Source organism: Babylonia areolata, chromosome 30 (assembly GCF_041734735.1).
Source record: "Babylonia areolata isolate BAREFJ2019XMU chromosome 30, ASM4173473v1, whole genome shotgun sequence".
Taxonomy (NCBI): Eukaryota; Metazoa; Mollusca; class Gastropoda; order Neogastropoda; family Buccinidae; genus Babylonia; species Babylonia areolata.
This window is the reverse complement of record NC_134905.1, coordinates 10664823-10677166: the sequence shown is the minus strand read 5'-3', so window position 1 is coordinate 10677166 and position 12344 is coordinate 10664823. Positions and strand designations below refer to the sequence as shown.

General features: G+C 39.0%; 1 protein-coding gene across 4 annotated transcripts in view; it reads right to left on the bottom strand.

Moving 5' to 3' along the window:
- LOC143275197 (mitogen-activated protein kinase kinase kinase kinase 4-like) overlaps positions 1 to 12344 on the bottom strand; it is a 331965-nt gene that overhangs the window by 306977 nt on the left and 12644 nt on the right. For all 4 annotated transcript variants that reach the window (XM_076579163.1, XM_076579166.1, XM_076579165.1 and 1 more), the window contains exon 3: positions 2322 to 2378. In XM_076579163.1, the coding sequence (XP_076435278.1) occupies positions 2322 to 2378 (57 nt within the window). The remainder of the gene's footprint in view (positions 1 to 2321; positions 2379 to 12344) is intronic.

The following is a 12344-nucleotide window of genomic DNA, read 5'->3' as shown; positions in this document are numbered from 1 at the left end:
TTGGTCTCAATGGGGATGTTGGGATGTTTGAGGAGTGGGGCAAGCTGGTAGCTGACGCTGTTAGCCTTCTGTACTCTCGTCTCAATCTCTCTGTTGAGACGTCCATCTTCCGAGAAAATACTGCCGAGATACTTGAACTCGCTGACTTGTTTCAGCGGAATTCCGTTGACGTTGATGTTTAGGTTGCCAGGTGTTCTGCTGACCTTCATCGTCTCGGTTTTGCTGATGCTGATCTTCATGTTGAGCTCCTCGCACTGTGTGTTCAGTCTGTCTGTGTGCTCTTGAAGTTGTTCTTCTTTCTCATGTGCCAGGCTTTGGTCATCTGCGAACAGCATCTCATTCAGATCTTCTGGGTTGGGGTTTGCTTCTTTTGTGATTTTATCCATGTATATGATGAAAAGTAACAGTGATAGAACACACCCTTGTCTCACTCCAGATGACACCTCGAACCAGTCTGTGAGTCCGTTTTGGGTGCGGACTGCACTCATACTGTTGTTGTAGATGGCTCTGATGTTGTCCAACAGTTGTCCCCTGATGCTGTACTCTTCGAGTGTTTGCCATAGCTTGTTTCTGTCCACTCGGTCAAATGCTTTCTCCTGGTCTACAAACACAAGATTTAGTTCTCTGTTGTGCTCGATTGTCTTTTCGCTCAGTTGCCTGAGAGCGAAGATAGCGTCTGTACACCCTCTTCCTTTTCTGAAGCCCATCTGCGCCTCACTCAGTAATGGTTCCACCTTGTACCTTGTACGCTGTTCCAAGATCTTTGCGTACATCTTTCCTGTGTGGCTCAGGAGGGAAATTCCTCGATACATGCTGCAGTCTTTTTTGCTGCCTTTCTTCTTCCAGATTGGTACCACAACTGCTCTCTGCCAGTCTTCCGGGACTGTCCTCTCCATCCATGCTTTCTGGAATATTGTGGTCAGCCAGGTGATTCCTGTTTCTCCACATGCCAGGATGGCTTCAGTTGTAATGCCATCAATGCCTGCTGCTTTGTTCCTTGGGCTGGTCTTTAGTGCCTGCTGTACCTCTGATCTTAAAATGTTTGGTTCTTCTTCTTCTGGGTGGTGTGGATGAAACTGGATCTGTGTGGTATTTTGGCTGCTTGGGTTCAAAAGTTCCTTGAAATATTCCTGCCATCTATTTTTGATGCTGTCATCAAAATGATGATAAGCCAATATGGCAATTTTGTACTGAATTTTGTACTGGATGGGTAACCAGTAAAGTTGATGTAAAAGCAGAACACACAACAAAAATCACAAATAGTTCCAGAAGTGAGAGGGATAATTTCATTAAGGCTCTCAAACAGCTGGATAAGAAAGCATAAACAGACAAAAATCAATGATTCTTTTACATCCTGAAACTCAAAATACTGATAAGTAATATATGCAGGGGTGCAAGCAGAGAGATATACTCAAGCCTGAAATTTTTTTCTGCCCAAACCGAAGCCGGAAATAAGCCTAAAATTTTGTTTCTGCCCAGACAAGCCTGAATTTTTTTTGTCTACCTGGACCGAAGCCTGAAAATACTACACAGGCTACACAATAATAATAATAATAATAATAATAATGGACATTTGTTGAGCGCTTTCCTCCCTTAAAGTAAACTTTAAGAGAGCTCAAAGCACTTTACAATAAACATCAAACACACACACACACACACACACACAAACACACACACACGCAATAACTCACAAAAGAAAGAAGAAGAAAAATAATCATTTAGCGCACAACAGTATAAAACAGATTCAGAGACTACGTGTATTACATAATTACACACACACACACACACACACACACACACACACGCAACAAAAGAGATCATGAGGTAAACTGTTCCAGACATATGGAGCTGAATAAGAAAAGGAAGAATCACTGAAGGATTGGGTTTTAACATGGGGAGCAAGTAACCGCCGTGAATCGCTACTGGGGAAAGAAAGTGGACATACCTGAAGGAATGTGTGTTCATATGCCTTCATATACATGCATGTACATATATGTATGTGGCTTCATGTATGTCTTGATGTATTTTTAATTGGTTGGCGCCTTTTCTTTTTTTCTTCTTCTTTTTTTTTCTTTTGTTTTATTCACCTTTGAACATTATCTCCGACTGAATGTGCAGCAATGCGGTATAGAATCACTGATAAGATGATTTTGTGTGATGCTGTGACAAAATTGTGACCCTAAATTGCTAAAGATGGAATTTTTAAAAATATATTTAATAAAGAACATTTTCTGTTATACCTTTGAAAGAATAGGGTTCCAAGAGAGTACAAAAAGAGAAACAGAAAGGTACAAGTGATGCATGCATGTTGTTAACATTACCTCTGTGACATTCATCACTTTGATAGCCGCCAGCTGCCCTGTCTTGGTGTGGCGGCCCTGCACACACACAAATACAGAAAGGTAAATACACAAGACAATTACAGAAAGGTAAACTGATAGTGATAATCACTTTCAAACATGTGGTGTTGAGGGGGTGTGGGGAGTGTCTGGAGAAAGGATTTGGTGGGGGCAAGAAAGAGTGACAATGTTATGCTGTGTGCCTCTGTGTGTGTGTTCATTTTTGTTTTGTCTTTTTTTTGTTTTTGTTGTTGCTTTGTGGTTGTGTGTGTGTGTGCACGCGCGCATGTCCAGATAAAGTATGCATGTGTGTGTGTGTTACTAAATATGTGCATGCTCAGGTCATGAGAGTGCGTGTGAGGAGGTGGGGTGTGGGGGTGGTTGTGTGTGTGTGTGTGTGATGCATGTGTATGTGTCATGTGTGTGTGCGAGCACAGCATGTATATGTGTGTGCATGAGTGTGTGTGTGTGTGTGCGTGTGCATACACATGTTAATTAATGTGTGTGAACAGGTCTAGAATGTTTGTGTGTGTGCGTGGCATATCATGTGTGAGAGAGATACTGTGTATGTGTGCCAGGTCTACATGTCCATGCATGTGCTGACATCTGTGGAACTATACACTCACAAAGATCTAAAATATACAAGTGTACCATGCGTGTATTTACCAAAAGGTCTCTGACCCCAACCCCTGTTACACCATCCTGTGAATGACTGCATGGTCCTGTTCCAGTCATTTTGTTTGCTGCTGTGTGTGTCATGTCTGTGTGTGTGAGAGAGAGAACTTGTGTGTGGGAATTTGTGTGTTTTTAAGTGTAGTGTGAGGCCTGAGCACATTGGTTTTTCAGTTGCAAGTTGGGCCGTCTGTCTGTGAGTGTGAGACTGCAGGTTGTTGCATTGTGGTGTGTGTGTGTGTGTGTGTGTGTGTGTGTGTGTGTGTATGTGTGTGTGTGTGTACTGTCTGTGTGTCAGTGTGTGTGCATGCTTGAAAACTCCTCTCCAACAGGTTTATAACGTATGCAAGCGTGTATGCATACATGTGTCATCACTGAGAGTGTGTGTGTGTGTGTGACTGTGTGTGCATGCTTGTAAGTGCCCTTACAAATGGGTTCATAATTGTGCACACATGTATGCATACATGTGCCATCAGTGTGTGTGTGTGTGCGTTCGTTCGTTCATTCTTTTGCTTTAACGTCTATCCACATTTGTGATTTTAGACGAAAATCCATCATCTCCCCCACCCTACCCATGCCTTAAATCATCACTGCTTTCCCTGTTCCTCTCTCCTCAATTAGCATTAAAAAAAGGAAGGGAAGAAAAAGAAAGAAAAAAAAAGATCATACACTAAATAAAACAAACTAATCAACCAGTAGAATCACAACAAAGAGCCAATTGGGCTCCAAATTAAACTCTAAACTATTTCAAACACACACACGTGTGTGTGTGTGCGTGCGTGCGTGCGTGCGCGCGCATGTGACCTTGTGTGAGAGAGGCAGCCAGCTGGAGAGATATGAGACAGCTAATGAAATGCAATTCTTGTGAATCAAATTGTGATCATATTCATGTCTGCATGATTATGATCTGTTCTCCAGAATTTTTGACAAGTATGTTGCTGTCATGTAAAAATATCAAAATAAGCTTTGAGCTACAACTAATTGTTTTACTTTAGCAGGCAATGATACACATGTAGAATATTAATCAAAAGAAAATCAGTGATGCTCCTAGTTTGTTCAATTTTGCAATATGGAATGGGGGTCTTGCAGGGCATTCTGTGTATTACAGTGTGACAAGTATGGCCTATAAATGAAATATTTAATACATTCAAATGATTATTGATACAGAAGATCGAAGCGAAGCTATAAACAAGTAAAATAAAGTTTTAGAGTTATGCATGCGTGTGAATTACTGATATGAAAGCGCTTTGATTTGTCTCTGCACAAGATTCAGCGCTATATAAATATCAATATTATTAATGTTATTGTATTGAAGAATACACAAGAAGAGGTGCTTTTCTTTCTCATTTATTCATAGGATTCATTCATGAATTCTTGGATTACAAAACAAACTTGGGATCAGTTTTAATGAAGTAACATTTTTGGAACTGGCCAACTGTAAGTGTAAATTGTAATGTACTTCGGTGTATCCACTTCTGGGACATGCTATTAAAACATATCCCCAGTATCAAAGAAACGGTCAAATGAATCCAAACATACTTTACACATATATATATATTCATGAAGCAAGATATCCCAATCAAGTAAGAGAGGTCACCAGCCGCCGTGGCAGAATGGTTAGCATCACAGACCGACAGCTGGAAGGACGCAGGTTTGAATCCCATTGGACGTGGGGTTTTCAACCCAATGCTCCTACCATGAGCTGATAGTGCTATGGGCTTAAATAGGAAGACTGGGACCACACAGTCCAGTATCATTCACTTCACCAATGCGTATTTTGGGGTGTTGCTCTAATTTCCTGATCAACACTGCTGATGTCTATATCTCTCGGGCATGGTTGATGCTGGGATATCATTATGACAGGAAGTGTAGAGCACAGCCTTGTCACGCTGTCCCCAACCTAAATGGACCTCCATAGCAGCATCTTCACCATCACCATCATCATCATCGTCATCCTCCTCTTCTTCCTTCATCATCAATATAAAGAAAAGTCCCAAATTACGTGGCCTTTCATGCCCTGCTTTCATGGTGACCTCAGTTTCAATACCCTTCCACTTCCACGCTTGGGGTGATCCACTCTGGGAGGGATGCTCACTCAGTCTGGCTCCACGATTAAGCCATTATTGTCATCAGTAAGGGGCTTAGTAGGTGGTGCTTTAAGTATGTTAAATCAGAACAGGCATAATCAAACACCACAGAAGTGACACAGCAGCAGTGCAGGGTCTTCTCTGGTGTGTGGCCTCCTCATAACCAAACATCGATGGTTTCCCATGGACTGCCAGCGCTAGGACTGAGACAGACGAACCCTGGTGTGACCATGTATGGGGGACTCAGAATGAGTGGCATGGGAGTAATGCCATGGAAACGACAAAAAAAAATTTTTTTCAATAAAAAAAAAAAAAAAAAAGTAAAATACAGAGGTTACAATAATTCTAATTTCAACAATCATTCTACAACAGTCAACTGTGGAGATCCAGTCAAACCAGCTCTTTGTTGACTGTGTGAAAGGGTACAAATTTTGACCTGCCAAATTATCCTCTAGAGGGGTATAGAGAAATGAAGTTAGCCTATCAAAACACAGATACAAACAGTTTCTTCCGGTACTTTCTCAGTTTCTGTTCAGTCGTCATATTTGGGAACAGACAAACTCTCACTTCCAAAGTGGTGTTTATCATGCATTACAGGCGTGACATCACAGCCGAAAATTGATTGAATATTTGTTTACTAAGGCTTTTCCGACAGAAGTAAAAGTATAATATATTTGTAAACTTTTCAACCCAGCTTTTAATTAAGCAAGCAGTAAACTTCAGTTTCAACAGCAAATACGTTCAGAAGTAGACTTAAAGTTGTTGGAAAAGTGTGACACACACTACACAGTGTAAAGCATATTACAGGCATTTTTTCAAATGTCAGGAATACAACTCAGTAGAATAGAACAGACTCTTTAAGTTCCTGACATTATTCCTTAAGTTCCTGACATTATTAGACAACAAAACAGCAAAGAAAAGCTGAAATAATCATTTTTAACAAGTGGATGATGCTTCACTTGTAACTCAGTAGCTTCATGCTAACTTTGGGTGTCCATTTTGAGGCTCAATTTTCATTTCAATTGATTATTTCTTTTATTTTAACCTAGCAGTTTTATAGGTCTATGACTGATATTGCTAGTACTTTGTTTTGTGGTGTGTTGGCATGTGTTTCTGTCAAAGATTCCTATTTGTGTGCCATAAATGGCATGCACCCTCTAACTCTTGAGTCACCAATTCAGAAGAACAACTCTGTATGTAAGCACAAGTGTAAGCAATATGGTGCTGAAGGTAATGGGAGAGAGGATGGGGGAAAATGCAGACAAAGGGGCTGAAAAAGGAGAAAAGGGAAGATGGTGAATGACTAGAAACAGATTGCATACCACTTCCAACAAGAAAAAATGATTTTATTGAAGTTTGTGAAGTTAAACTTCCACATATGAAATCAGGACACGCACTCACACGTGCACACATACACATGTATTATAAGCACATGAACACAGACACACACAATCTAACACATGAATACATGTATACACATATTCAAACACACACAAAATGAGCACACCCACATCTATAGATCTATACAAACACACATACATGTATGCACACAAACACACACACACACACAATCAAAACTATAGCATGAGCAGCAACACAAATCACAGACTTTCTGGCTCTACTCTTTGGTTTGTGGGGCTGACAAAGTATTGTGCATTCGGTGGCTGTTTTAAAATAATTTTTTGTCATACTGATTCATCTATAGATGTTGCTGCCTAACCTTCCAGACAATTTCTTTAATACTATGTAAAATCAGTGTTATAGATTTGTCTGGAACAAAAGAATGATAAAATCAACAGAAAAACAGCACATAAAAGTATCAGAGATGGTGGTCTTGGACTACCAAAATTAAAAACTTTTACAGCTTCGTTAAAATTGAATTGGATGTGGGAAATTGGAACAACTCATTATAAATGGAAAAATGTAGCATTGTCCAATTTTGCTGTTTTTAATGATAATCACTTATTCTGGCCAGAAATAACATTGTTCTTCTCTAAATCAGATGTATTTTGGACAGAGCAATTTTTCTATATAACGAACTGTAAAAAATCTGCTGAACTTCTTGAAGAACCATTGTTTTATATTAAAGAATACAGACAGGGAAAACATTTAAACCGGGTAAAACACAGGTCAACAAAGGAATAAATTGTATCATCTATGACACACCTTTTTTTTTTTTTTTTTTTTTTTGCTTCAAAATGGTCACTCAATTTCCTAAGGGGAATTTAAATGTAAGCATTATGTGTACACACACACACACACACACACACATGAATTTTATTACATTTACTAGTTATAAATAAGCAACAAATGAATACATTTGTGAAACAAATATAACTGTAGATAATGATAAATATACATATTCAGACATGTATGTCTGTATATGTTATTTAATAAGTTGATGTCTATATATCTGAAGGTTCAAAACAAAACTATGACATATTTATAAACAATTATATCTATCCACATGCAAAGTTCAGCTTAGTAAATGGTTGCTTCTTTTTACGTAAGATCCCTGATGTAAAAATGAAATGGTTTCAATTAAGAATCATGCACAAATGCCTTGGAATTAACATCATAATATGTAATATTAAAAGAGATGGGGAATCTGAATAGTGACCTATGTAATATTTGCAACACAACGAAAGACAGTATCAGACATATATATTGTGGAAGTGCACAATCATCAAACGATTCTGGCAAGCAAGAATGGATGCAATGAATGAAAGATGTCCAAATGCTCAAAATCTGCGAATAAATGAACCATCAGCCATACTTGGATTTGACAAAAAAAACCATACCTATTGATCCCACTGTTTATTTCATTTTGATATTTGCAAAACAATACCTGTACCAAGGAAAGTTAAACTTAAACCGTACCTGATCAGTGATCTACGTTTTAGTAATAGACTGAAACACAGTATACAATTGATAACTAAGTAGCTTGGACAAACTTTGTTTGTAATGACTTGTTGCCAGACGGACTCCATAAAAAGCCCTGTTTATGAATACAAATTAATAATTCTATAATTTTGCAGTTCTGATATTAACTATATTCTGCATCTTGCATCTGATTCCATAAAACTTTTGTGCCTTATGACTGTGTGACAAGCAACTGTGATCTACCCCCCCATCAGAATTGTGTCTGACATATATAAACACACACACACGCGCGCGCGCGCGCACACACACACACACACACACACACATATATATATATCAGTCTCCATTTGAGGTACTTTTACCAGCTTCCTGTTCTATTTCATATTTGTTTTTGCTCTTGTTTTTTGTTGTTTTTGTGTGTTTTTTTGGAGGGGCCGGGGGTCTTTTTTTCTGTATGTGTTTGTGTGTGTGTGCATAGTGTGTGTGTGTGTGTGTGTGTGTGTGTGTGTGTGTGTGTGTGAGGGGGGTGGGGGTAGTTGTTTTTTTTTCTATAAATGAATACATGTACATGTGTGTGTGTGCACAGGTCTATGCTATAAATATAATGTAAAATATGAATAAACAAAAGTTGCATTCAAGCACACACACACACACACACACACACAAACACGTGCGCGCACACACACAAAAAGCCACACACACCATGCACGCACGCACACACGCGCAGTGACATACAAATTCGCACACGCTTATAGAGACACGTGTACATATATATGTACACACACAGTGTCATACGCACACACACAAATACACACACACACACACACACACACACACACACACACCCATGTGCACACAGTGACACACGCACAGTCAAGAGACAGCATGAGAGATGATCGCAGGGCTGTGAAAACTGTACATAGTGCATAGCTTAGCCCCCAAAGAGGCAGATGGGAGTGACATACTATTAAACAGCCACCATACCAGCAGGAATTTGGGCAATGTTAAAAAATCTCTGCCACAGGCTTTGTACCTGAAGTCAGCCCACAATCATGTGCTGCAACTGCCATGTCTTGGCATGCTGTTTGTGAACTGAACCCCTTTTTACTATTACAGTTCTTCCAAAATGTTATGTAACTTGACACTAATGATGCATGAACACTTCAAAGGTGTGTGTGAGAATATGTCAGTTATAATTCAAATTCAACCAAAACATCTGTTTTAAAACAACACTGTACACAAATATTAGAAATACACATGAAGGATTATTATTACTAGAGCAAGACAGAGAGGTGGAGAGAGGAGGGAAGGGAAAAACTAAGAACTACAGAAGAAAATGAGTGAACTAAAAGGTGTACAAGTACATATTATACTTCTTTGTTCGTGGACTGCAACTCCCATGTTCACTCATAAGTCATATGTACATGAGTGGGCTTTTATGTATATAACCGTTTTTACCCCGCCATGTAGGCAGCCATACTCCATTTTCAGGGGAATATATTATACAAATCGTGTGTGTAGAAAACAGATTATAATTACCACCCTTAACAGGTTCAAATTCAAAACAAGGTAGAATGTACTGTCAATATTTGTCTGGAAAAACAAAAATTGCACCATACACTTTGTAAAAGCTGATATCTTCTTCAGTTCCTGCCTGTGTTTGCTTGCATTTAAAACAAGCCAACAAAAACTAACATGAACATGTGAATTTGAAATTCACCACAGCGCAAAATTTGTTACAAGTGGAGGGGAAATCAATACTGGGGTCACCCAAATAAGAGCATATGGTGAATGAAAGGCCACAGACTTTGGGACAAATGTCTTCTAATATGATGATGAATGATAAGGAGGATAATGAGAATGCTGCAATGGAGACCAGTCCATAAAGGTTCAGGACCATGGCAAAGCTGTGCATTTACTCTTTCATTCATAACATATCCAAGCAACAACCAGGCCTGACAGATACAGATTCGTGCAGCGCTGATAAGGAAACTTGAGCAACATGCCTAAGATATGCATCCATAAACTGGATGACCCACAAATGTGTTGTCCCAGTCTTCCCATTTGATGAAAGTACATTCAACTCTGGCAAAGGGTGGGAGCTGGCACTGGGGCCAAAAATCAATCAATGAATTACTTCTGACACTGACAGGGCCTGAAATCTGTCTGTGCTGTGCACAGGGATGGGGATAATATGCGCTGGTTACAGATATGTGACTTGTAATTAAAGTTTTTAATATGTTCTAATTACTAGAATTTGCTGTACTGACAACTGGAGTTGCCTAGCAATCAAGTCTTAAGTGAATGGGAAATTGATTTCATTTGTGTCATTCAATGTATCTTTTTTTTAACAAACATACACTCATGTACCTGGAGCATTAATTTTAATCATTTCATGTCTTCATAATGGAAGACGCAATTTTATGAATAAACTATTATCATACATGTATATTGTACATGTATATTGTATTACTATTTTAAAAGAAAGGTAGCCAAAGAACAAACGAGTCATTGTACAGCTGAGATAGATCTAAGCTGAAGTGATGTCAAGGAAGGAAATGACTAGAGTCCTTATCCGTTTCTTCTTCACAACCAGGCCACAACCTAAAAAGTGACAACATTCTTGGTCTCATCACCTTGATCATGTTTTGTGCTGTTGGTAGTTGGCAACTTCAGACACATTGTTAAGATATGTTTTGCAATATATCTCTCTCTTTCATCTACTCTCTTTCATCATACTCTGTCTTATACATAGTATACATCACATGCCTGCAAGGATACATGAGTTACTTCAGATGTTGCCTGAAATCTGCATCCTTCAAGTGGCAATCATCATTCTGTGACACTTACTGCCTCTCCACAGCAACTGTTTTCTTCCCAAACTCACAGAGCTGGATTTTTTTTTGATTTTTTTTTAACTGACACAACCACAGTATCAAAACCGTTAACTCTTTTTCTTTCACCTTAAACATATAAAGTTACTGCCTATATAAGAATACTTTTCTTCAGCCACAAAAGAAGAACTAATGATCTTTTCTCCAGTGTGGCTTTCCTGAAAGTACATCAGAGTCTAAAAATTTTATTTTCTACATCAGTACATATATCTAACATGTGTTTTTCTCCAGGGGCCAGTATCATGAAATAGCCATCTTCATAACCTACTTCTGATAGTGATTCTGAGGCCAAAATCCAATATAGCTATACCAATTAATAAACCAGTTACTCCGGTTTCATAAAAGCCTATGAACATTTTCTTTGCTACCTGCAGCACTATCCTGTGTTTTTCCCCTTTGGGGGAAATTTCCTGAACACATGCGATAGAACAGAAAAAGCCTATAATAATAAATATACAGATTCATGATACCAAGGCTACAGAGGTACATACAGGCTCTTGTGTGGAAACAGCAGCCAGTGGCAGCAATGAACTGCTTACTGGCTACGCTGAAACTTCACACGAGCAGAACAAACGCAAATTAAGGGTTAAACTTAAATCAAGACTATTTCATTTCTAATTTATACACAACATTTACCAAACAAATATTCTGCTTGCAAAAATGGGTGTAATGAACGCAAATTTATACCAGTAACTGGTGCCAAGAAACCGATTACATTGAAAACGCCTTTTACTCCAATTTCCTCCTTTTGTGAAACAATTCATTCTCACACACTACAATAACCCAGTTCCTATTAATGAAAACATAGCGCTGTTTGGTACAGCAAAAATGGACATTCCGACTGATGGGAAAAGCAATGAAATGCTTTTGTTGCTCTAATTTCCTGACCAACACTGCATGCTTTCTGCTTTTGTGCTGTCATGAATTGACTACTGTAATTCTCTTCTCATGGGCTGTCCACATAATATTCTTCAGCGAATTCAAAAACTTCAAAACAATGCTGCCCGTCTGACTCTCAGAATCCAACATATATATCACATTTCTCCTCACCTCCGCACTCTACACTGGCTCCCCACTGAAGCGAGAATTAAATACAAAGTTGCATGTCTCTGCTATCCACTCCGCAGGACCTACATATCTTTCTTACCCAATCAGTGTTTACACTCCCACAAGAAATCTCCGCTCTTCCTCTGACTGTTACCTTTTCAAACTTCTTATGTCAGTACAAGAACCTATGTTGAACGTTCTTTCTTCTTTGCTGCTCCTCACATCTGGAACAACCTTCCTCATCATATCCGTGCATCTGATTCTATTTCTGCTTTTCACTCATCACTAAAAACTCATCTTTTTAAAACCTATTTATAAGTACTCTCAACTTCCTTGTTATCCAACACCACCCATGTCAGCTCACTTTGGATGTATGTAGAGTGGGAAAGGAAGAGTGTGAGTGGGGGGAGGGGGGGGAGGGG